The sequence below is a fragment of the Polyergus mexicanus genome, unplaced genomic scaffold (genome assembly GCF_030449975.1).
Source record: "Polyergus mexicanus isolate NDT 795.1 unplaced genomic scaffold, iyPolMexi1.0 SCAF_5, whole genome shotgun sequence".
In the NCBI taxonomy this organism is placed as follows: Eukaryota; Metazoa; Arthropoda; class Insecta; order Hymenoptera; family Formicidae; genus Polyergus; species Polyergus mexicanus.
In genome coordinates, this window is record NW_027223325.1 from 2,508,404 (window position 1) to 2,536,201 (window position 27,798).

General features: G+C 37.8%; 1 protein-coding gene and 1 long non-coding RNA gene across 2 annotated transcripts in view; one reads left to right on the forward strand and one right to left on the reverse strand.

The window, feature by feature from the left end:
* Window positions 1-27,798, forward strand: part of LOC138933169 (uncharacterized) — a 151,888-nt gene that overhangs the window by 87,717 nt on the left and 36,373 nt on the right. The gene's annotated exons all lie outside the window — the stretch shown is intronic.
* The window catches only part of LOC138933168 (netrin-1), a 169,699-nt gene that overhangs the window by 82,723 nt on the left and 59,178 nt on the right, over window positions 1-27,798 (reverse strand). The window contains exon 2 of the mRNA XM_070295715.1: window positions 3,972-4,160. Coding sequence (XP_070151816.1) covers window positions 3,972-4,160 — 189 coding nt within the window. The remainder of the gene's footprint in view (window positions 1-3,971; window positions 4,161-27,798) is intronic.

The following is a 27,798-nucleotide window of genomic DNA, read 5'->3' on the forward strand; positions in this document are numbered from 1 at the left end:
AAAACAATTCGCCATACGCTAATCAGTTGCCAAGACACATGATGCATACAAACGTAATATTGTAGTATGATGATAATTTTCGGAAAAAGAGCATTAACCATTCCAGATATTGATAATGATAAAAAGAATTAATTGTATTGCGCGGATTGTATGAGATTTATAGTTCATCACTGCAAAGTAAAATCTTTAAGTTCGTATAAAAAAAATATACAACTTTTTAAGAATTTGCTATAATTATTTGGTGATTTGATCATTCTATATTGTTATAATTTTAAGCGAACGAATAAATCAAAAAGACGACGCGTATCGAAAGACATGGATAAATTTTATAAAAACAGATTAAGGCTTATAAAGACAAATTATCCGCAACATTTAACGCTAACGCAAAGCCTTTAGAAACTCTCGATAAGCAATAAATCACTATCTAAATTAGTATCCGCGTCACACGTATAAAGAGTAGATTCTAAGAAAGTGCTGACTTTATCCCTCGGGACGAATCAAAGTGAAGGAGCTTACGGTCGGGACAAGTGGTAGACGCTGTGGAGCAGACAAGTAAAGCGGGAAAGGAGTGAAAACGAGATACGGAGAATCGAGAGAGGAGAGAATCGAGAGAATCTCTCCATTCGTCACTGTGGAAATCTCGAAACGTGCGGCGCTGTTCTGACCTGACGGTACGTCGACAGAGGCCGTATTTTCCCGCGGAAATGTCGAGCACGAGATTTGGTAGAGGGTCTGTCGAGGAGGGAGCGTGTGTGGGGTCAGACGGCAGAACCGATATCACGGAGTTCACTAACCGTGGAAACGTTACTGTCGTCAACGAGAGAAATACCGGGTGCAACGACAGAACGAGAAATTGCAGAAATTTGCATTTTCCGCGTCGAATATCTTATAAGACGTATCTTACAAAACAAGCAGGATCATCATCGTTGTCGCTGGACGCTAGAGATATTACTGTCCGTTCCTATTTAATTTTATGTGGATCACAAGATAGAGACTGAATAAAGTTGGTGAATATTTATAGCAGCTATTTCGCCTCTCGATCTTATCCAATTCGGATAAGATATTACGGTGTATAATGTAAATAGCTTTTATTTATGTAACAAATAATGTACTTCGGATATATCGCCTCGTTCAGACATGCCCCCTTCTCGACGCGCAAGCAAGTCGAATCGACATTCATTAGCATGCGATTAGACTTATTATTTAATGTCGCGAAGATAGTTTACCAAGAGCGATAATATTGAATCATGATTATTTAAATGAGCCGGTGAGTGGTGTGACATGCAAATACGATCGCTCGTACTATTTAACGCGATGTTAAATCTCAATTTATTTAGTAGACGTGGCTAATTATTCAATCGAAGTCGCTTTTCCTTCGAAAAGATCTTGTCTTTCTGGCGCCATATTAATCATCATATAATAACATCGTTATTCCGCTGTCATTACTATGGAAACCAGAAATTAGATCAAATTAGCGTTTTAAAATCATCGATATATCTGATATCTTAAATTATTACACATTTAAAGATAAAACTTTCTCCATAACTTTCAAATGTTCTTTATAAAAAGAGATAAAGATTTTCTTGCCTATATATAACGTTTCATTACACTTGCTTGTCGTCATATCCAACGAATCAAAATCGAATCAATCTGTCAAGTGATTAATTTCAAAATTTATTATCGTTACGAAAGGAGAGGCGATCTCAAATTTGGAGCGCGATTAAAGTTCAAACCTAAATTACGTATGAAAAGAAAATCACACTCGCCCGTCCCACGCGAGCTAACGCCGATGGCGATGGTCCTTCTCCCTTTCCTTCGTCCCGAGGATTAATTTATGAAACTTACGCTGGTCCTAAGACGAACTTAAATCTTCTTTCCACGGCGGGCGTTTACGGTGAATGTCGTGTCTCGTTGTTATCTTAACGGCTGCCATGGCTGCTAACGAGAATACAGGCTGTTCGTTATCTCGCCAGCGAGAGCACGCGCAGACCCTCGGCATGATACTTGAGTTTTATAATATTACAGCCAGAAATACTGTGAGAGAGCACGAGGTGGGCCCGACCAGCCATGAATCGGTTAACATTTTAGAATCTAAGCCGGTTAATTATAATGCACATGCATAGAAATTCGAATATTACGTATTTACGTATCAAGGTAATTAAATTGAATTTTTTATTTTTATTATTACGCTTATTTCTTGATAATCCGCCCGTAACGATGTAACATTTTAAAATAATGCAAATATTTTATTCCTAGCATAGGAAAAATACGATTCACAATCAACAATAAAGTAACAATATAATAACTAGCATATATAATTTAAAAAAAAAAGTAATTCTTTTTTCAGTAGCTTTACTCGTGTATCTGAAAGAGTCATAAAATATTTCACAGCGCCGAAATTGTGTCTGACACCTTTGAGAACGATGTGGTAGTCTTAAGTAAAATTTTTCTCCTTTACAATTGGTCCTCGTGGCGAGCGTAAATGCCGGTCGACACATTAAAAACGTGCCAGATCGCAAAGAGTTAATTAACCTCGCGACTTTACGCGACATGTTGAGTCGAGAATATGCGCAATGAAACTGCCCGGATGACATACATAGTTAATCACGCGAAACTCGTTCACCGATTTATTTATTAATGTCTACGACGGTAAATTCTCGCGGAAAAATGTAAAAAAGCGCAAAGAGCAGCATCATTTACTAAAGACAACTTATTTTAATACGATCCTTTGTTGCGCGTGTAACGTTTCAAGGGAATGTATTAACGGAAGACGACGTTGAAAAATTACGTGATATAAATACGTTGTGACGGAATTACTGTCTCAATCGAAAAAAAAAAAAAAGAGCCAATTCGCCAAGTTTCCAAGGCCACCCTTTTGAAAGACCTCGCACGTTTGGGACGTATTTCTGATTTATGACGGCATTATGCGCGCACCGTTACACTCGGTATTCTTACATCGTGGTTAAACCGACAAGCACGATACACTTACGGACGACCTATACACGGGGTGCGCTATGCTCTCGGATGCTCACTTATACGTGATGCTGCGTTCACGATGCGCGCGCCTTCTCACACCGGGAGATCGTTATCCCCGCGGCGGTCCGCCTAGGCCTAGACAAACGTACATAAATTGAATGCATTCGAGATTAGAGAGTTACTCAGCTGGTAACCATTTTGTAATAGCACCGCGAAAGGACTGAGACGAATGGTAATGGGTTGGGTCTCTCCCGATAGCGTCGCGCGGTTTGAAAAAAAAAAAACCGCTGATTTCCGATCGGAGAAGATCCGCGTGTCGTTTCTTAGTTATATATTCCTCTCTTCACCGATCTCTGCGTCGATCACTGTCGTTTATTCCCGATTAAATCATTCGCGCAGATCATAGCGCGTCTTGTGACGTTGTATGTTTGATTCCGCGCGTGAATGCTAAAAGCGCGCGTGGAAGAACTTTTTGCAATCGAAAGAGAAAAATTGTAATGAATAATATATATTTAAATAAAAAAATAATATTTGTATTTCTTTGCATTTCTAAAATAATAAACGATGCCTAAGAGTGTCATTATTGAAATAAATCGTCATAAGAAACGAAAATTATTTACGCTCCTCCTCTTGCGGGAAGCGTACTAAAGATTCTTAAATTATCGCGTAAAATGGAAAGCGGATCGTTTCGCTTGATGAAGAAAACGCTCGGATATCGTAGGATCCTCTAATTAGCCCGACGAACGTTATTAGTACTTTAACGCGCGTACATCGAGAGGAAGCATTAGAAATCCCAGTATATATGTTATTAACGTTGTCTAATAACGCGAGAGGACGCGACGCGGTTCCAGCAAGTTCGACGGTCCCGTCACTTGTATAATTAAGCGTGCCACGAGCTTGCGAATAATCGCACCGGAGTTACCTCGACTCGCGTAATTGCTCGTGTAGTGTGTCTTTGTTGGATTTACATGTAATTGCCGGTCGGGGGCACTTACGTTTGCAGGCTTTGCGATGCGTGATCGGTCTGGCCGGGTCCCTGTAGTAACCTTCGCGGCAGTAATGACAGTGCCTTCCTGCCGTAAAATGCCGGCACTGCAGACAAACGCCTCCGCTGACACGGCCCGACAGCTTGTACAGCTCCATGTTGAATCTGCACTTTCTCGCGTGGAGGTTGCAGTTGCACACTGAAACAGGTAACGCGGGTAATTTTAGTCAGCGAGCGACACGAGACGCGCCATTATTTTATGACTCTACCGTTTTCTTCAATTCCTTTTCATTATTTCTTTCTCTTTCTCTCTTTCTGTCTGCCACTCTTTCCTTCTCCCTATCGCATGCGGGAGATGTCTTTTTCCTCTGCAATCCTACATTAATCGTCCGGTATTATCGTCATTAGAATGCCATAATCGTAATTAGAGTTCGACGCAGCCGCAATTATTTTGAGGAAAGAAATCTCCTTCGTTACGTCCAACCTACGTGTTGCGTGCGAAAATAATAGCGTCGAGGTCCATATTTTTATCATTTTCTTAAAGCGAGAATATGAAGGAGTTTAGCGTGTATTATATTTTGCATTTTTCACATGTTTTCTCAGGCATACCGGGAAAATATTACAAAAATAATACAATCTATGCACCAACATCTTACACCTACAAAACTTTAGACGAATAATTAAGATAATTTTATTTAAAATGTGTAGCTTATATGGAATATACTTTTAGTCAAGATTAGAAATATATATATATATATATATATATATATATATATATATATATATTATTTTTCATATATATATCAATCAAAAAAATTTTTACAAACTTAATTAAAAAATTTACATTTCTTCAACTTTTCCCATAAATTTATGAAGAAAGTAAGAGAGGGAGAGAGGGAGAGAGAGAGAGAGAGAAATCCGTAGATCTCCCGCAAATAGAAACTTGTATACACACATAAATTTACTTATACAAGTATAAATGATTACTTGGAAACTGACTCTCATAACTACATATGTCATAAACGCATGCAAATGCATTAATAAACGATAATTAAGCTCGATTAAATTACAACATTCTTTCGACAGAGAGCGTCGGAATCGGCATGGCTTAAATGTCATCTATCCTACTTTAATTACGCATTGCTGCAAGGTAATAAACATTACCGCCTAATACAAGTGCGATGTACATATTATCTCGGTAACTGCGGATAGACATTTCAGGTATTCCTGCGATTGAAGCATCGAACGTCGTGGTGCGCAGCCACAGCTCGTTAATATTACGGAGTTTCGTGAAACAACGAAGCGTGCCCGGGGCTCCTTCCGTACTTATCGCGGTAATTAGTCCCGAGTTTATTCGTCCGACCCGTGGAAGGAACGCGTCTCGAGGGGATCGTCTTCGTTATCGGACAACGGTCCTCGACTTCTCTCGTCGTTCCCGATCCTCCTCGCGTTGCGTTGCCAACCTGATTCGACGAGGCAATTTCGGTGATTCGTAATATAAAAGATTTGAAACTTTGCGATTTTAAAATTTAGATGAAAATTTTATGATGAATCCATCCAATTCCGTTCGCAAAAAAAGAAAACGGCAATCCGCGAATTAGAAAAAAATTTAGAATCTTTTGCACATATCTCTGAAATAGTTGAAATCAAATTTTGCATCTATTTTTTTATTCCTGGTAAAAAATCATGAAGATATATTATTGATTATATATAAGTTAATATCTATAAAGAATGTTAAAACTAATATTGTAAGCAAAGATAATATTTGTAAAACTAAAAGTTTTAAGAACAGCATCTTCGTGCTACAAGAATTAAATTAGTTTTTAGCTCGTGAATCTTATTGTATGTATATATTGTACATACATATATGTATGTATGCGCGCGCGGAAAAGTTTCTTTCAAACTTTCTTTCAAAGTTAGTTCATTAGCAGAAAAAAAAAGACAATGAATAGGGGATTTCTTATTGGTTAAACAATAAATTACACAAAAATTATATTCTCGGAAATATAATTATGTTTAAGAAAGATAATAAAATACAATTATGAGGCTACTATTTATCCTCTAAACTTTATATCGTCAACTTGTTTCTTATTTTTTATTCTATTAAACAATTCTAATCAGATTCACATACGCTTCTACGTGTATAAATTAAAATATGTTTTTATAATTCTCAATCTATCGAGAAAAATTTATTAAAGTTGATGTCAATATCTCGATAATTTTTGACGCAACGCGCATTGAATTCCCGAGATGCTGAGTGAAGCATTCCGGCAAGAATCGTGCCGTAACTTCCTCTACCTCGAGTACCGATCGGCCTATTTCAGGACGTCTTGAAAATATAACGGAATAATTGAAAACGCGCAGGGGGAACGTGATATAGATGCCAGGGGTAGAATCAACGTGGAGAGCTTGCAGTTTTAACGATCCACCCTTCGCGCGTTCGTAGACTCTCTCGACCCAATAATCCCGCGTGTCTTGAATTGCGAGAAGCGTGCCTTATTTTCTGCTCGCGACGCTCGTATTTCCCGCCACCCTTTTTCTTTCGCTCTTTGTCCTTCTTCTCACTCGCTCGGATGCTGACGTCGCTGTATTCCGCTTAGAGTGTTGCTGTGGTGATTTATGCGCCGCAGAAATTAATGCGCTTTAATCGATTAACCGGCGAGAGAGGGAAAAGAAAAAGAGGTTTTGCTTTCATTTAAGATAGCAAGCGTGTAATTAAGGTTGAAATATATTAGTGGATTAAAAATAAAAAAAGAAGTCAAGTCTTATTCCAAATTAATCAAACGGTACAATTAAAAAAAGAATAGTATTGAGGCAGCTTATATATATTTTTGAACTCGTTGATTGAGTAAATTTTTTGATAATGGCGATACATATATTTCCAAAATATTTAGTACCATCTCTTAAGCACTTTATCTAATTTCATTCTTATCGAATAAAAAATAATCTTAAATAAGTTGTTATCGTTTAAGAATTTCGCGTTGAGTAAACCGACGTTGAATAAGACACAAGATACGAGCGAGCTATTGCTTCCGGACAAATCGTCAGGAGCGGATGCTTGTTTCTTTCAATCGTGATCCAATTTATAGCCTTGTATGGTTTTCTATACCAGTTTTCGTTACCAGAGCTCCTCGTTTCTCTACTGGAAATGAGATATGGAGAACTGATGTGTTTTTAAGTCTTTCTCTCAATCTTTTATATTTTTTAAAATTTTTCCTTCCGAAGTGCCCACTTTTATCTCAGTAGAATATACAATTTTTCGAACGTATCGATGTTTCCATAAAAAAAAATCTCCTGTTTTTAAGTTTTTTACAAAATATAATCTTTTTCCGATTACTTATAATCATATCAATTAATTGAATATTGTTACGTTTAATATTCATACAATTATGTAAGAATTATACTCGAGTTTACTCAAGCTCAAGATCGATAATGCTTTCACTGCGAACTAGCGGAAATCTTTAGTGATTTATGAGAATTCAACTTACATGAAGCGCAAGGTTTGATCGATGGATAAGAATGTTGTTGAATCCGAGTTGGCCACTATAGCGTATCTGGTCGATCGGATAACCTTCCGATAGTTAATAATAACTGCGATCGGTTCCTGTTATTAAGCCGTAGTTGGCCCACGTCAGTGCCTGGAGTTGTTTTCGTAAAGCTGATCGCCGCAATTAACGATCAATCGAAGTAGCATCGGAGAGTCCTTCCGGCGTTTACCGCCGGCGTTTAAGAGCGAATTAGTGTTTTCGGACCTCTGGGTCGCCGATATTAATTATACATCTGACTGTGCGTGTATGTGTGTGTGAATCTCGCGACTTAATAATAATCTAGATGTAGCTTGATTTTTACACTTCTCATAAATCAATACAATCAATGCAATAAGAAAATAAAGTATTACTAAAGCAAACAATGTAACTCTAAACTTATCTCAAATAAATTAAACCTTTGCGGAATGTGCTATGATTAAAGAAAATTTAATAGTTTTATGTTATATACGATATTAAAAATTTTTTTTTTAATAATAATATTACTTTTATTTAAATGAGTATATTTCTGATAAAAACTCTAACTTTATACATTTTTTTTTTTCGTTTAAACAAGATGATAAGACATTTTTTTTTAACCAACTTGCTTTGAAAATTTTTTTCAAGCAATGACATCGAGATATTAAACTGGCGTGTCGTTTTCCTTTATTCTACTACCAGATATTTTCCATTCTAGATTTTTGATATCTTTCAATCTTTCTTTTATCGCGTATATATCATTTTAGTTTCAACTTCGAAACTCGTCTGAATTTTATCCGGAGAGAAAACGATAGGACTAATCGCAAGGGATGATCTGCCTCTTGTCTCGAAAAATATCGCGGAATATCAAAACGCGAAGAGATGTCTGATCTGATGGCTTTTGTTAAAAAAACTTTGTTTCGTTTCATTTCAAACATGCATCGATAAACATCTGTAATCTAATTTTTGATATATAATTTTAGTAAAAGAATGTAACTTTTTTCAATTAAATTAGTTTAATTAGAGAATTTTTTCTTATTTATCCCAATTAATTAAAAGAATATATAACTTTATTGTTTACATACAAAGTTCAAAAGTAAATCGCTTCATTGAGATAACTTGCTCGACCGTCAATAAATAATCCTTCCTTCTCGAGATCGAGCAGGCTGGTTATACATGATTTCTTCGAAAAATGTTTCGAACCCATATTTGCGGTTAGATAAACACGCCTGCGGGACTGGCCTAATATAGTAGAGAGAAAATTGCTGCCCCGCTTTTTTATCACGTCGAAATTGATCCAACTAGTAGAAAATAAGAAGAAATTTAATCTAGATACATCCTCGCGCGCATTCGTTAGAGAATATTGTGAAAGAAAGATAATAATTCAATTTTTCCTTCCACAACATTCGATTCTTATTTTTTTTTAAATATAACTATAAATTATATCATTAATTGTATTAATTGTATTAATACAAATTTCATGTAAAATATATATATATATTTTTTTTGGAAGCTCTTACTAGTCGAATCTGCGGAGAGCGAGTAACAAGATATGAGTAGTAAGCTGTTGAAAGCTCTCCGCGCATTTCACTTAACTCCTTTTTCTCATCTCGCAACGGGAAGAATTCGAGTGCCGCGAGCGAGCAGCCGACTCATACACCTCGAGCGTATCGCCAACACATTCAGATATGCTAGGCCCTTTTATTAGCACAGTGCGCGGTATCTACGCGCTTGGAATTCCTTTCAGAAATCTTGAAATCTAATGAAAAGCGCGCGTTTAGATAATTGAGAACGATTGACACGATTTCTCTCGATTACTTCTCGTAAGATATTTCCATTACAAAGTAAAGTATTCGGATTTTTTATGAAATTAAAAACATAATAAATACATCACGTTCAAATAAATGCATAAGAGGAAAAATTTGGTATTAATGTGGTAAGTAACGGGAAATTCATATCGAAGAAAATAGAGGGGGAAGGTAGGGGTGGATAAAGAGCGAGCCGAAGGTGACGTAAAAGTACATTCATCGTCCAAGTTGAAATTTATCGTACGGGTGTCACCGCTTAATCGTTTACGAGATGGATTTTAATTTAAGTCCCACTTTAAACTTTAAATGGAGTCGCCGCAGCGGTGTCTCAACGTCTCGGCGGTACCCCTTCTCTCTCTCTCCGTAATGCTACGTAAAGCCGTAATTGCATCCTGTCGTACCGAGGACCCTTTTATCCCGTCATTTGCGGTCGGAACCCACGCCGCGCCGGCCCCGGACCCCGGACCCCGGACCATAGATAACGCAGGCCGCACGATTACCGCGCGCCCCGCGTTCGAGAAGTTATCCCGCGCCTACAGGTGCTCCGCCGTCTCAGTTTCCGTCCGTTCCGGCTCCTCCTGCCCGCACGCCTCTCCCCTCCCCCCGCCCCACCCCTCTTCTCATCCCCCTTTCTCGCGGATTACTCTCGGTAATCACGCGAATCGGCCTTGCCAGATGCGCGATAATTATCGCATCAGCTCGATAAGTTTATTACAAAATTGCAGCGCTCGATCGCGGAGCAGATGTGAGCGCGCGAGTTAAGTTCGTAGGCATATTTCAATCGTTATTGTCCAGCGAAGTAGTTTTCACGCGAGCCTGTATTATACTCCTTACAAAACGATCGAAACTTATTTCGTTAGATTCAGCATCATAATCGTCGATCGATAGACCAAAAATATGTCTATGCGAGAGTTTTAAGGGATATCTTGATCAATCAATAAGCATATTTTAAATGAAGATGTTATCTAATTCAATAGCTAACTTTTTTTCTTCCACGGTTCAAGTTTTGGTTCATGCTTATGCATATGAATTGTCCCATATTTGCTTTTTATTTAATAGAGAGAAAATGGAAAAGAAGAGATAAAGAAAAGGGAATTTTTACAACTTTCTTTTTCGACCACACACACACACACACCGGACGATATTCTGAAGCGCTCGTCGTGAAAGTCTCACACGTCTAACAAACACGACTCTTCAGCTGATTTACATCAGAATAGCTAAGCGTGAAATAATATACGCGATGGTTCTCGCGGCCTTACCGCGATAACACGGGCGCAACTTAATACTTGTTCGCCTCTTCCGCGAGAATTTTGTACAGCCGTAACTAAATAATGACACCATCGACCATGCAATAAGTTACCGTATACGACTCCGTTATGCGTTCTTAAATGCGCGTCGGCGATGCGTTTCCCAATGCCGTCATAAAAGCGCGCGCGCGCGTCAATCGAAAGTTTCGATTATTCCTCGCGAGCGCGATCGTTAACGAGGCATTTATTGCGCGCGGGGATAAAAAGCGTCGCTGCCTCGTCGGGGCCATTAAGGCCGAACGGGGAATAGACGCTTTGCCGATCCGAACGAACGAGCGAGTCGAATCCCCTCGCTTCGTCGACGATCTTGTCCGAGGTGGCCCTTCCTTCCATCACGAAGGTAGAAAACTGGTAGCCGTCGTCGCTTCCCCCCCTCGTCGGTTTAGGAAAAAATTCCACGTAGCGCCGCTTAATGAACCGATTTTAATTTTGAGCGGCGCGACGCCTACGGAATAATTAATTAAGAGCGCCCTCGTTCCTCTCCCATCCTCCTCGTCACGGGCCCTTTTTCCCGAACAACATGGCAGTGCACAAAAAAGGGACAGAGGAAGAGAGAGAGAGAGAGGGAAGGAGCAAAGGGTAGAGAGAGAAAGAGCGAGAAGACAAAGAAGACGTTTCCTTGGACCGAGCGACTTTGTCACAACTGTGGGAAATTCAAGGAGACAAATTGAGCTGGCCAAGAAGGCGCGCTCAATTTGTCTCGTTTTCATGCGATCATGCAAATTATTGTAGCACGCTGCTTTTTTGCCATTCGAAACGACACCGGGATCGATTTGTCATTGGGGCGTGCCGGGAATAAAATGCTTCGTAGTATTATTATATAATTTTCACGGTGCGCGCCCGCGAGGTATCTGTTATCTGTTAGAAAACAGTTTTGAGATATTTGAAAGTAATTAACAAGAAAAGATTACGAATATAGTTAAGGGAATTGATTTAAATATTGCTTTATGCGGACTGTGCAAAATCAATCGCGGATCGCATATAGAATTCTTTGACAAGTTTGACATTTTTGATTTTCTCTTAATAAAAATTTTATCAATGATTAATTTATTATTATTTTTTTTTAATATCTAATATATCTTAAAGTACAAATTTAGGCTACTTAAGACACACAAAAAATACAAATAATTATTTAAGAAAAGAACTAATATAATTAATTATATTACACTTTTTTTAAAAGACTTGTGATATAATCGAAAATAAAGAACAGCAACTGTGTACTTTCTCCATCAGATCGTCATCGCCCATCTGGACGAGTAAAGATTGTCCCTCCTCAAGTGCATACATAATTCAATCATCCGTTTTATCGATCCTTTTGCCCGAGCTATTGTTCGTTCGAGTAACGGCTGTCGCTAATTAATATCCGTTTAAGAGGACCTCCGCCACGCCGGTGGCTTGGAACCCATCCTTATGTACGTGTGCAATCTCCTCCGCGAATAACATGACCAAAGAGGGGAAGGACGATCGCTGTTATTAATATACAACGGTGTGCGCGAGTTGCCTTTCGATCGAAAGTCTCGACGATCCGCGTGGGATGTTGTTCCTTATACTCGCCAATGGACGAGTATAAGGAACACCTGTACTGAAATTACGAGCTAATTTTCGTGCCACGAACAGATACATGGACGTGATTATCGTAATCGCGCTCCTCGTACGATCACTTCCGGGTGGTCGCCGGATTCGGCCGGTTCGCGCGTCACCCTCGGCGCGATCTTTTGTGTATATCCCAGGATCGTAAAATTCTCGCGGGATTGCTCGATCGAAATTAAACATTGTCGCGTCATTTATATAGAAACGATAGCGTGAGCCTGCACATTGCATTTGATTCGAGCGTTTTACAAAATTATCGCCATATTTATATACGAATTTCTTGAGTAATTAACAGCATAAAGAATTTATACATAAGATGTTGCATTCTTTCGCAAATTTTTAATTCTTAATTTTTTTTTAATCCAGCAATCAAATTAACGGAAGAATAATTTGTTTGAATAATTTTTTTATGCCTCACATCCGAATATCTTTATCAAATACGGTTTTAATCAAAAACTTTCAAATTTTTATATCACAAATCAATATGTCATTTTCTCAGTGCACATTTTTTAATGATGATTTGTTGAAATTCACGTTCTTTCGACAATTATATTGTTGCTGAACACAGAGGAAAATGAGCGCGTTTACGCCTCTACGCCTCTATTATCTTCTTAGAACGATGCAACACTTGACTATCGATACTTGTGTATTCTTCGCTTCGACTCTAAGCTAATGTCGAAGGTCACAATTGTCATTGAGAGACGCGTGACATGAGGGAACGCCGATTCCGAAGCGGGTAATTTCATCGTGGGCGACGCGCACTCGGTCTTTCTCCGAAGATGGATCCGTGGGTCGCTTTTAGCGGACTAAACGCGCGCGCCTCTTCAATTACCGTGCCATCTTGGAAGATCTTATATTGATACGATGCCGTGTAATGTGGTCCATTGTACGAGCCGGCTGCGAGACGCGTTCGTCGCGCGTGTTTCACGTTATCACGAGATTCGCGTCGCCTCGCCTCGCCGCGCGCATCTCCTCGTACACTTAGGAGGGACGGAATTTAAATAGATTACTCTACACGCCTTCGTATCTCTCACCTTCTGAGAGAGCTGGATAGCGTACGCGCCGCAAAACCTAATTCGATTTCGACGAGATGCGTGCCACCGCCACCGCGTCTATCACACTTTCGACACACTTACTCGCGCATCATGTACGAGAGAGCACGTACGAGAGCGGATCTTCGCGAGGCTAATTGATCTAGTTACATCCTCCCTGTCTCGGATAATAATGACGCGAGTAATGAAGCGAGGCGAGGGCACGTCTCGTCTCGACTTCACTCCGCTGAAACATCTACATTTCTCTCCCCGTATATAGGAACGTACATAACGATTATCGTCAAAATGTATAAAAAGGAATAAATGGAGGGAAAGTTTAATTTTTCTGGTATTTTTAACGAGACAAATTTATTTTGCCCTTCATTTTGTGAAAAATGTCTTAAAAATGGATTTTTTACGATAAAAATAATTTTTTTCAGAAATATACGATATTAATTCCATTTCTACGATTTCGCATTATATTGTATATTTATTCTCTCTCTCTCTCTCTCTCTCTTGTCCACCAGAATAAATTACTTGTATAAATTGAAGCGAGTTCCAAGCACGCAAAGTAAACGAGAGATGCGTTTTTCCTCTTCAAAGGAATCTCAACAAAATAGGCCAACTTTCACAAATCCCCTATTTATTTCCAGATAAAATATCTACCTCTTGACTTGTTAGCCGTTAAAGAAGATGCCGTTTCCGCTGATTTAAGGCGGTCGTATTATTCCCGCGAGACGAAGGATCGAGATTAACGATCGATCTGCGGCCGGCGCGCCGCAGATTATACCGTACTTTTTTATATCGTTTCCCTCCTCTTTTTCTCAGGATGCGGGATGTCAACTTATAAATTACGACGTGTTGCACAGTTTGTATCGTTTACGGTTTCGATACAAGAGTGTGATTTCTATTGCGCCATCTTTTCGCAGATTTCAATAGAGAGAGAGAGAGAGAGAGAGAGAGAGAGAGAGAGAGAGAGAGAGGAGTCTTACCGGAGTAAATCTGCTGCTTTTATTATACTCTCATTGAAAAAGAACCGAACTGTCAAGAAACAAATTACTTCCGTTACCAATCTACTGCAAGGATTTTCAAGTTTGCAATGATCTGTATTTATTTTATCCTCGCCCATACATTCTAGATCAATTATATGATCAGAAATTACTTTGATGTATTTCTATAAATTAATACAGTTTAATCATTAATTGATGTAAATATTCAATTTGCATTATTGATTAACTTGATATTTTAATAATAAAATTCTCTCTTTGCCAATAAGTTCCAAGTTTTTAAATTTATGTATGTGTATCGTGTCAATTATATGATATTTAAAAGAAAATACTTAATAGTTCTGGGTATACGTTCTCAATATTTGTTTTTTATTCGGAGTGTATAAATAAATAAAAATATCTCACAGTAACATAACTACGTCATAAAACTCACACAAGAATAACTCGTCAAGATATTCTAAATATCCACCTAAATGATATACAAGCGCGTTAATTATCCGGCAACGTCAGCACGGTAGCGTATCGGGTTGACCATTGTAACTTTAGACGGCCCATTGTAACTTTGTTTCGAAAAAGTTGGCACGTACGTTGGCTCATGCTTAGCTATGTAGTCATCGGGCGAGACACGAGTTAGCCGTAGGGTTCGTGACCTATCGAGACGGCTTCGAAAACTCGAGCGTCCCTGTCAGATCTTATCGATACAGCTGGCAATCAACTCCTTCGAACGCGATCGATGATACCTGACTCCGGGTCGACGAGCCGCCTTTGAAACTCAAACGGATAGACAAGCCTCTCGCGACGTTTCAATGTCTGGTAGCTTCGATCCATGAAACACACGTCATGTCGTTTGTCCGGTCTCCCTCTAACGAGCTCAAATCTAATGGAGATCCTTTCGTTCGTGAGCGACGAGAGGGGGAGAAATTCCGATCGGGGAGGCTCTCGTCGATTGTACTCGATGCCGCGCGCGTTTCTCATTAATCCGTTAAAATTTCCATCAGAAGTGAACCTTTGAGAAGACTAGAGATAACGGTTCTTTTAATGAAGATGAAAATGTTCCAAAGAAGAAGATATCTTTATCTATCGCCGGATAATGAATAAATTTTTTGTCATTAATATTTAAAAAATTCTATGCTTATCGATGTTAATGAGACATTATTGTAAAAATAAAAAACTGAAACATATTTTACATTTTAAACGAGAAATAAATTTATATCAAATATTGTGTTATATAACATGAAAAGCCTATTAAAATTATTTTATGGTTCTGACAGAGTTTTGCGGTATTTGTTTATAAAATATGCGTTTATATATTGATAAAATAATTTTTGCGGAAATATCGTTGAAAAACAATACATATTATCGAGCTTTCGAAAAATGTGTTATTAAATGTAGGCGAGAGAGAAAGAAGGACAGTATCGATAAAAATATTCTCAGAGATTATATTCTAAATTTTCTGCCAAAATCCTGACATGAAGACTGTTTATATTATTATGTTGAAAAGGAAGGGGGGGGGAGGGAAGGTATTTTCTCTTTAAAAAATGAAAAATATACAATAAATATCTCCATTTATAAAAGTATGTGTGATACATATTCTTATTAAACAAGTTATCGCGTAATGTTGAATTAACCTGATTCCCCAGATGACGATGCTTGAATGATGTTCAAGGTCATCGATTTCCGCCGAGCAATTAATTGCGAAGGAATTTTTAATGCGTGGCCAGCAGGGCGTTTCTAAAAATCGATGATTATATAGAATTAAGTGCGTCTTAGAGATTGCAGTCTGCTGCGCGAGAGATACAGCGAAGCGATGCCGGGGGATGGAGAAGTCTCGCCGAGGGTGTAATTAACCCTCGGGTCAGGAGAGCTATCAGCAACTCGTCGAAATCGAGGATTTCGTCCATTTATGCACGCCTAATCTTTCTTTCTTAAACTGATCGAAATGTGTCAAAAGTGGAAGAGGTCTCCTCGGGTTGCGATTTGTCGACGAATATTCGTCGCGTGCAAAATGAAAAAGAAAGACCTACCAAATTTTATTGATCTTTTACATGAAAATATTTTAAATATTTCTCTTGAGAAATCGATCGATTAAGTTTGTCAAAAAAGCAGACTATTAAAGCTTTATTAATAAAACCTTAATGTAGAGAGTTCTAGATATCTTGAGCCCACTGGAGTGATATATGGACCGTTTATTTTGAAAGTGGTGTAAGTCCTTTTTTTAAAAAAATGAGACATGACGTAATTTATGCTTAATTTAGTGTAAACTTTTTGTTTATAACTAGTTAGTATTTAATATCTTAAAAAATGCCAATGCTTTGTTGAATTTAAAATTGGCCGGTAAAAGAAATTGCGTAATCATTGATTATGAAAGTGGTGTAAGTCCAATTTCCATCACGATGCCAGGCCTATTACATACGAAAAATATAAGGATATGCAGCAGCTATTACCTTATATACCTCCTGTGCATCATGAATATTTCAAAACACTGCCACATGAAGAGCATAAATAATTAATAATACCAATATCTTGTGTTAAGTTTAACAATATATAAATATAATTAACGTTCAAAATAAAAAATACTAATTCTATTTTATTTCTTGTTATTATTTATAAACAAAATTGGATTAATATGAAATATATTTTAAGTGATATTTGTTATTTCAAAATTGAAATTAAATGATATTTACAATTGACTAATTATGAAAGTGGCGTAAGTCCATTTGCAGCCTGGAAATATATATTATTTTAGTTAAATTCGCCTAAAAGAAATTTATATAATCAAATTACATATTGATAAATTAGTACAAACATTCCCAGACTTCACATAATTAACCTATATTTTTTAATTGTCAGATCTGCTAACATTTAATTTTCTCGAAACAAAAGAAAATGGACTTGCACCACTTTCAAAATAAACGGTCCAATATGACGGTTAACGATAATTGATGATAACCATTAGATTGTTGGAGAATTGCGATGGCCTGTAAAGCGTAAAATTCTCACATCGTTACGCCGTCATAATAATGTGGGTAATCATGCGGATTCGCAAAGCGCGAACTGATTCCACTGATCGCAGAATTAGCTTCGGGCAATTCGAAGATTACTATGTGTTACGAGACGAAATTTCAGCTATAAACTCGATATAGATACGACATAAACTATACATTTAAGCACTCTGAATTCAATTTTTAACCAGTTACTGAATAATAAAAATCGAGAAATATTTATTCTATTATTCTTGATCAGAGCATTTTTTAATTAAAATTATAATACATTATATGAGTAGATTACAATTTTTTATTATTGTCAAAGTTTATTTATTAATTCCTTCAAACTACAATACTTGCGCATTTACTTTATATACTAAACGTATAGTGAGAGTTAGATTACATAAGTGATCTAACATGATAAACTCAATAAATTTTTAAAATATTACGATTCTATTGTATAAATTCTCTTGTAGAAATCTCGTATAGATTAAAGAGACTTCGTTCAATCTTCTAACAATTGGTAATAATTCCCTAGTTACGTCTCTGTTTCGCCTATCTTTTGCCGATTATCCGAGAAACCACCCACACATACACACGCAAAGTCACGCTTTCTCCTCGATCCATCCTTCTCGCCGATCGCAACCTGCTTCTGTCGAGATTGCTATGTTCTATGCGTTAAAACGAGACGAGACGAATCCGTCGCGAGAACCACGGTTCTATGATTTCGTAGAGATCCTGAGCAGATACTTGCTACGGCAATGTCAGATATTATCGAGTCTCGAGCGTGGAATCATCGTTTGTTGCTTGCGCGAGTAGCATGAATTTTCACATAACGTGCAGCGCGCGAACGGATTTTGTGTCTAGAAATCCGAAAGCGTGAAATCGCCTTACAGGATGAATTATACACAAAGGGGAGAGGGGATTTCAAAATTATGCCGCTACCATTACCGCCACGTTGTGTTCGCTTTGGACCAGAACATTTTTTTTTTTTTTTTTTTTTTTTTTTTTTTTTTTTTTTTTTTTATTAACGCATATAATGCTAGTTATGGATACTGTTACAATTTCAATCCTGTATTTATATATTCCAGATTAACGTTCAATTTCATCAACTCCGCTGTTACGCATTCATTCGTGGAGTGATAAATTTTTATTACGATGAAAAAATTCCAAGTATATATAAATATATATTTTAATTTTTTATTCATTTTAAACTTCCATTTGTTGCACATAACTTTGCAGGATAGTTTTTAATGAAAATAGCGTGTGTATGGTTTTTATCTCATTAAAAAGGTTTTTTTTTTTTTTTTTTTTTTTTTTTGATGGCTATATAAAAAATTATTTTCAAGACAAATATATTTCACTTACGTATTTTATAATTAAACTAGTATGTTATGCGCCAATTGTTTCATTTTAAGTTCCATAGTCGCATATCTTCAAAAGCATTAAAAATAAAAAAGAAACATCATAGAAAGAAACAATTTTACTTCAAAAAAGATAATTTAATTATGTTATGTCTACGTATAATGTTAAAAGACATTTCGTTTTTATCCTCTTCTGTTTACCATATTATGAAAATATTTCAAAGTCTCTTCTCTCATTCCGCTTAATCCTTTAAACTCTTGTATTCATGTAACGCATGCTGCAAATTTTTGCGCATCCTAATTTCGACAGTTTTCTACTTTACACGTTCCCTACATTTAATACATCGAGAGATATACACGATCGAATATTTATTCGCATAAAAATAGAAAGAAAAAACGAAAAATGATACCACATGCATATAGTACATTTTATTCAGAAAAATTTCAATACACAATTTGTGAAACCTCTATTTCAAACTGGATACGTTCTATTATTCGTTTACGTCGACGAGGGCGTATCTCCGCGAAATTTATCGCGCGTTTTCATCGCGTCCGCTGCAAATCATTCTCGCGCGATGAAAGCTCGACGATACGTTTCGATATACGCGGGCAAACGCGTTCGATATCGTCGCGCGATATACTCGCTCTATCGAGTCCTGTCGAAGGAACCGTCTGTCCCCGCGTGGGTTTCGAATAAATTGTTACAAATTACGGAGACGGCGGGCTCGGCGTTTCGCGCCAACAATCGCCGCTAATATCCCATAATTTTCCGCGAGCGTGCCGATCGATTTATCATATTATCGGGCGCGATGTTTATCCTCTCGCTCGCGCCGTAGGTGTCCTTCTACATATTACAAGCCCTCGGCGCGATACATATCCGCGCGCGACAAACCGCCTACGGAAGCGCCATGCCGCGCGCCATCCTCTGCGGGGAAGATCGCGATTTATACGTGTACGGATATATTCGGGAAAGCGCAAATTTACGAGCCAATAAATTATCGCGCGCGCCGCGCTCCTATCTAACGCCTGTCGTCCCGCTCGCGAAACGCTAACGAGGCGTTAACGCCGCAGCACGTTGGGATCGTGGCTCGACGTTAATGAGGAAGAGAGTCGCCGGCGCGAAAATCCCCGGCTCGCATTTTCATCGGACGCGGGCGATGTCATTAACAATTGCAACTATCCTAATTATAAGCCTGCTAATTGTCTAGCAGGGATTCCTTTCACGATTTTTCACCGTCTCTTTGGAGAAGTATCGTTTGAAAAGAAATTGTGCAAAGTTGTAAAATGGAAAAGTCTTTCTCTCTTAATGGTACATATGTACAATATTCTACAGAATGTACGAGAAATGTACGAGTTGTCGGATACGTTAAAAGAATTTGAACTCCTTCGCGTTGCCAGATATTACATTTCTCTTAAAATTAGTCATGCTTGCAAACGTTTACGGTTTTCCCTCTTGCTACAATTGTCGTATGATATATACACAGACGAGTAACTAGATTTGAATATCAAATATTACATTGTTCTCTGTTGGAAATTATTTCCATGGCATATGAAGCTTTATGAATTGTTTATAACCTCTGCTATACATACACACACGCATGGATTTAAAAAAAAATCAACGATAGGATAAAAAAAAGATTTTTCTTTAATATCAAATAAATTCTACTTCGACAGAATTTCTGTTTCAGACTTACAAGAAATTATCACATGACGTTAACACGTTAACACTTAGATGTTATCTTAAAAAAAAAAAAAACAAAAAAAGAAACAAAAAAAACGTTCCGTCAAATTTCTAAAAAGATCTATTAAAAATTAATCATAAAATTTGTAAATTAGATGTGAAGATAAGAAGCACTTTTTATAAAAGCCGCCTAATTGTATTATGGAAGCGCGTATATGTCGAGAAGAGTGCATTACGCGCTAAGTGTAAATATTTGAAGAACGGAGAGGCATATCTCCCGAAGCTCGTAAACCGTTTATAATAGCGTTCGCGTCGGGCTTGAAAGACTTGGAAGCATTAGTTCGAGGCGAGAAAATCTCGCGGAGCTTTTCATTCAATTTTCAGGAGAGACGCGCGCAACTTTTGAAACTCCCGCGAGACTGGAACACGGCCGGAAGATTAAACGAACTCCAAGATTAAACCCTGATCAAGACTCCAACGGAGAAAGTTGACGATAAAATATTTAACCTTCTAGCAGATTTTTTTAACGAGACTTCCGGCCGCTAATGAATTAAGGAAGCCGCCTTCCTGCAAGCTTAACAGCGAATAATTGCCACAGTTTTACAAGATGGGAAGAATATCACGAAGCCTATTCGCCAATTTGTTTTTTATATATATATATATATATATATGGCGATTAATTTTATAAATTGTACGCCCGTATATTATAAAGATATAAAGTAATATTTTCCAAGTAATTCATATCTAATTTTCTTAAGAAAATTTAATCTGATATTTAATGAGAGCTATTTAACAAGAATTTTAAAAGACTTTCATGAACAAAGTCTTAAAAGAATAAATTGGTATCATAACGTCTAATATTATACAAGCATTCTACGCAGAAATATTTAAGTTAAGAAGCTACTTTAATAGAGAAACTTAAGAGAGAGATTAAGAAAGAAATAGTGTGTGTGTTTAATTTAGATTCAAAACATGAAAAGATCAAAGTACGCATTTAAAAAAATATAATTCTAGTATATATAGTCTAGTATACATAGGTAGTATATATATATATATATATATATATATATATATATAGTATATATATAATCTAGTATATATAATTATTAAAACAAAATTGTAAAATTCTCAAATTTAATAACTTTGTTCAGGAATTAAAAATCTCATGATAAAATACGTGTATTCAGACTTTATCAAAATCAAGTGGCTCTAGTATTGCACATGTTCGTAAATATACAATATTTATTTTTCCTTAAATTATTTGCATGTCGTTATGTTGCGTGTTTCGCTTAAATGCGCGCTTCAAAACGCGCGTGTATCTTCGAGAGATCTCGTTTCGGTTCAACGATCGCGCCGACATGTTCAACTCGCGCCGAGAAGTTCAACTCGCGCCGAGAACATCGCTCCAGCTTGAAGATTTTATTTCGAGCATTCGCGGAATAATAAAGCGTACGAGGACCAGCCGTAAACGCGGAAGAGAGTACATGATAAGGCATGATAAAAATTCTCTTCGCAGCTAGTATATCTCTCCGAGCGTCAAGTCTCGGGAGGGTTCAATCCTGGTAGTCGACGCGGCTCTCATCGATTCGGGATGTCATCGTCTCGGAGCAAAAGGGAATGAAATTTTCGTGACTGCCGAACACGTGTCTCACGCGCGTATCTCCACGTGCTACATATATGGTATGTACGCACGCACGAGAATGTGAGCCGGCTTGGAACAAAGTGAAACGGCTTCTTTCGTAGCGTCGTTCGTCGTTGTCGTCGTCGGTTGTTTGCCATTCTCATTACAAATGATTTCATTCGCGGACACGTGTCTGTTTATGCCGCCATCAGTTCCCGCGCACCGTAGATGCTACCAGCATTTTATCGCGTCGAAGGTGCGCGGAATGGGACAACTTTACTATCTCCGTTTCGTGCGGCGATGTTTCCCGTGATATTACAAGATGCCTCGGAGAGAAGTCCCGCTATTCCTTTCACTTAGAGATTGAATGTTTGAAAGTCGATTGTTCTTTAATAACATGTCGAGGCATTGAGTTATATACGATCGAACATGGATAAAGGAAAGAGTTTAGAGATAACAAAACGTTATTTTACACAATGAATTACAAATTAACATTATTTTAAATTATTTAATAATTAATAGTAAAAACATATTTTTTAACAATTTCTTTATTCATTAACAATTTCTTTAATACAATGATATTTTACACTGACATTTATAATAACCCTATCTGTATATCACGCGAATTATTCAGCTGTCAAAAAATAGATACATATATGTACCATATATGTTGATATTTTCACGGATAAAAAGCGCATGTGAAATAATATATTAGATTCGATAGTCAAAAGAGATCAACATATATTATTTATTATTTTTCCAAGTATTATATTGAAAGACATGTGCGATAGTCTCTTAAAATTAAAAAAAGTCAAAGAGAAACATGGCACGCATTAAATCTGAAATAATATATAAATTTTAAAGAATTGAATTTTTTAGTATAAATAGGGAAAAGGATACCAAAATATTATGTTTTTTAATTACTCTTAAATTACTGCCGATTAGAACTTTAAATTTTGCATAAGCGAGAATTGACTTTATATGCTTTCCCAAAATATCGTAACAAGAAGAAAATGCATGGCAAACTTCGATACGTCGCGTATAATATTAATTACAAATTTATCAATTTATTGATATTTGTGTTTGTCGCATTTTAGTTCGAAAACATCGCGTATCAAACAATCATATATATTAATTCTTTGATTGTTATATATTATATTTTATGACATAAAAGAGACTGTAAAATTTTCATTTTGGTAATAATAGGATAAAGGTCGTATTACGCATAAGCAACAGTGGAAACACGCAATCGCATTTTCATTATCATTTAATTTTACCATAATGATGTTTATCATGATTACATAATACCTCATAAATATGATCCCAATGGTATATCACGAGTTAATTACAACAATGTAAATATTAATTGCACAACTGCGACACGATCATTCTGATACATAAGTAATATAATTCTCGGCCGCAAAGAAAGCGCTTCTTTGAAAAGCATAATAAATCCTTGGATCCCGTTCCTCGCATCCCCCTTATCGGCCAAGACGGTGTAAAATTGACTGCGACTAATGTTAAAGCCGAGGCCACGCAATAAAAAATAACAAGCTCGTTTCGAAAGACGTCAACGAGAGGTAGGGGGTGAAACGTGCCCTTTTATCCCGCCGTGCACGATCGTGTTGGTTTTACCAGCGCAATGGTTCTAGCGGACCGACCGGTTAAATTGCCTGGAATCTGGCCCTGGCTCGTGTTCCCTCCTTGAAGACGGCGGATATATTCCCCACCTCTTCATCCCCCTCTCGAAACTTGGATCGTAATTCAGTCCGGCGAGGATCGACAAAAGGATTTCCAGTATCCTTTCTTCGAGCGAAATATCTAGGAATGAGACGCCGGCAAAAGCCGTCAAATTGCCGATCTTTGAAAGACATTTCTGCTCTCCCGAGAGATTACGATTTTCTTACGCACTCGTGAACACATCGTCCATGCGAGTCTCATATAGCGCGCCCGAAGTAATTCCTGAGAAAATTTTTTCCCTCGCGATTCCGCTGCGACCCAATAATGGTCGATTGACTTGCGTTTATTGCGCGTCTCACTCTCGATTCTTGTAATAAAATACGAATTTCCTCGGCCAGAATTTATAGCACGGCAAACGTGAACAATTCTCGATAATTAAAAAAAAAAAAAAAAAAAAAAAAAAAAAAAAAAAAAAAAAAAAACTTTCATTTATGTATCTCATTCGCTAACACGAATTGCTCGTTTTCTTGATTACAACGCTATAAATATGTCGAAATATTACCGATAATTTTATTTTTATCGCGCTCTCGCGGTTGTAAACATTTCGACATTTCAAACACACGCCGTGACGTGTATTCTTATGCGTGAAATGGATATGAAAGATGCAGCTGCGAGTTTATATACCGACGACCGTCGATTTTTGCAAGAGCGTGAGTTAACTTGTGATACAAACACATACACACACACACACACACACACACACACACTTCGTACATGTAAATCTCATCAAAGCATTTCATGCTGTTCGATCGTGTAAATATTCTTCGCAATATTCTTTCTCTCTTTCGCGAGCGGAGAGTACCGTCCGGCGGAAGTATCGTGTCGCGTGTACTAGAGATGTATCACGTGTAAATTGCATCGGCAAATAATAATACAAAAATAAACAAGAATCTAAGAAGAAAATATAAGTAATTAACTAATTTTTAAGCAATAAGCAGCATAAGCAATTTTTGCATTAAATTTAATTTGTAGGCTTTTATTAAATAATTGCAAAGGATTTAAAATTATAATAATTATATAATAATCATTTTAAGATCGCAGAGAGATTTTTCCGTTTACAAATAAATGATATTGAAAGAAGATATTATAACAAGATTGCAACTCCTAGTGTAGGACGTCTTTTAACGTAAATATCGAAAACTTTCAATTTTTATACAATACAGTTTGATATCCTGATTATAAAAAAGAAGTTAATATCGAGAAATTTTATCGCTTTAATGAGAAAAAAAGATCTTTTCGAAAGTATCTTAGTGATTCAAATGCAAGTGCAATCGAACTATACGCGATAGGTATCGCGACGTATTAAAATACCATGTCAGATATCTGGATACATGCAACTTTTTACGTAGATACAGTATCTGACTGCTTGTATATTTTTGGGGATATATTTTAACAGCGTGTGGAGACTGTCCTTCGGATGAGTCCGACGAGTTTGTACAACGTGTACGAAAGCTCGCTCGCTCGCTCGCTTCGCGTGTGTACCTTCGCGCTTGTGTGCTTAGGATTTCGTGAAGTGGAAGCGTGTTTGACTATTTCTAGAGAGAGCTGACAGAGAAAACAAAAGTGCAGGCAGATATAGAGAACCGGGCGTGGGCGCTCTCGCGCGCTGAATAGACGTCAATTAAAGCGATGAATGGGCGCGATACTCGTGTTATATCCCGGCCGATAGAAGCAACGGGCGTATTAATTTATGTCCGATAACTCGGTTTGCGCGCACTGCACCGATCGAGTATAATCGTTCACGTTCGTTCGCACCGGCTTATACCAGAGACCACATCAAAGACGAGCCTCAATATCGCCGCGTTATCGCCCCAGCATCAATGTCCGCGGGAGTATATATGCTCACGTCGTGCAATCGGTCGAATGATTAATAGATAATCAAGATACGAACTGTGCACTTGACTCATTGCATAAACTTGCGATTATAATCGCCCGTTGATCGATCGCGACGAATGAGAATTAAGTGACAGCAACGCGTGGAGAATTCTCACGTGCGAGTAGGATCGCCACGTGATTCGCGAGAACTCTCATGTTATACTCTATCTTCGTCTATCTAAATGGAAGATTTTAATTCTCTGAAATTTTATAACGACGAATCTTTCTTTCAATTTCGAAAATTTTATAAACAATCTTTAAAAATATTATTTTCACGATAAGGGAAAGAAACTGTCTTTGAGTAAGTTTTCTTCAAAGACTCGCGAAGGCTATTCGATCAAGGGGATAAACTGAAAAACGAAAGAATCCATCGAATATCCTTGGCAGTGGCCCATTTATCGAGATTGAAACAGATCGAGGAGTAAGTGTCAGGGGGAAGGAGGTGGTCATTGAGGAAAAGGAAACAAGAGAGGGAGAAGAGAGGTGCAGCCGCGTTCACGAGCGTATCGGAGGGTAGGCGAGACGACGCTTCAATTAATAAAATAAGCGACTAATTTCTGGAGTAAACGTAATCTCTGTGAAATTGCGTCGCCGCGTGCGATTGCATTACCACCCAATTAATATGACGTTAATGCGATTCGAAGGGCGTGCAAAAGATGCAAGTGTCACGCTCGTGTGTATCGCGTACGACGCGTCCACGTAAATATATAATTCAGAGCATAATTAATAATTGTAATATCACATCGATGTATGTGAGTGATAGTTATTTATTTAATTATTCGAACGCAGAATTTGAATCATTCGACAAGTGATAATTGATATTCTCTAAATATGGAATACGGGTTAATTATATATGTAGTGCTGGACATATTGATGGATCGTGTGATAATTACAGACGTCAAACTAAACTCTATCGCCAATGGAACATTAATTATTAATTCAACAAAAGAAGCAGAAGAATGAAAATAGTTTACTAAATAATAGTTTTCTCTCGTTTATATAATAATAAATAATTCTCCATAATTCTTTTTCATATATATATATATATATTTTCTATTTATTATTAAATGTTATTCACTGATTTTTAATTACTTGCACACGAATAAATAGTTATAATAAATAAAATACCTTCATATATAATTTCGCGGATCACGTTCGACTTTTCACAAAATTTCCTTTATCCATCACAATTGTGTATTTTTTTTTTATCGCACTAAAGATGTGAGAAAAGTTACGTAGGAGATTTTAAAAATTCTTCGTAGCATAAATCGACATTCTCGACGAGAAGTAAAGCGAGAGAGAAGAAAAAAGATAAAAAAAAGGAAGCGCGCGCGCGCGCGCACATTCATGCACGAGACAGACGAAAAAAGAGGCGAAGGACCGCCCGGCGGTTGTTTTAATGAGAGTTAAAGCTAGCGAGTAAATGTCGAATAAATCATTTCACCGGGGCGCTAAGTGCATCCATAGGTCCCGGAGAGGAGCGATCCTCTTTATCTGTGCATCGGCGACACGTGCGCGTTACATATCGGACATAGGCGATCATGCCGCGATACATTTGTGTGTGTACACGTCGTGGCGTATGCTACACAGCCCCCGCAATAAAATACAGAAAAACGGACGACGAATGCAAAAGAAGAGAGACGGCGACGTGGAGCGGATGCACCGCGAGCGATTTCGCGCACGTGCATCATGCGATTAATATGCGTCCGGCTGTGCCGGTGAACTCGTGAAAAACGAGATTTTTTCCCCGCGACGCGGAACTCATGACATTACGCGGCTCCGATAAAATTGCATATCACGAGATTCGTCTCGTTCCTCGTTACGCGCGTGTTTTCCAACGAGCATAATTAACATGCGCGCCGCGCGACTACTCGTTTCGGGATATTTCGGGAATATTCTCTCATCGAAAGTACTTTCGGCGATCTAGTATTTCGGACGCGAATCAGAGAGCGAGGGTAAAAACAAAAAGGAAAAGGATATCTCACGTCTCGAAGAATCCTCTTATATAGTAGAAGAATTTTCACGTTTACATTCGTGTATCAAAAATTTCTGGATACTTCGTAAATGACGGCTGATGCAAATCTATAAGATATCCCTTCCATCTCTCCCCTCCTGTACATTCCGCTCCGAGTGTCTACATTTTTAATTCGAGCATCTCATCTCGAGCTGACGCGCTGCCGTGTGTGACGTGACGTGTCGTGTCGCGGCGCATCTGCTGCGACGTCAAAACACGCGCGACGTACGGACGACGGACAGCGTAACGGGCCGTCTCGTTAATTGGCAAACGCGGATGATCGATGCGTAACATTATTCGGTCGCGCAACCG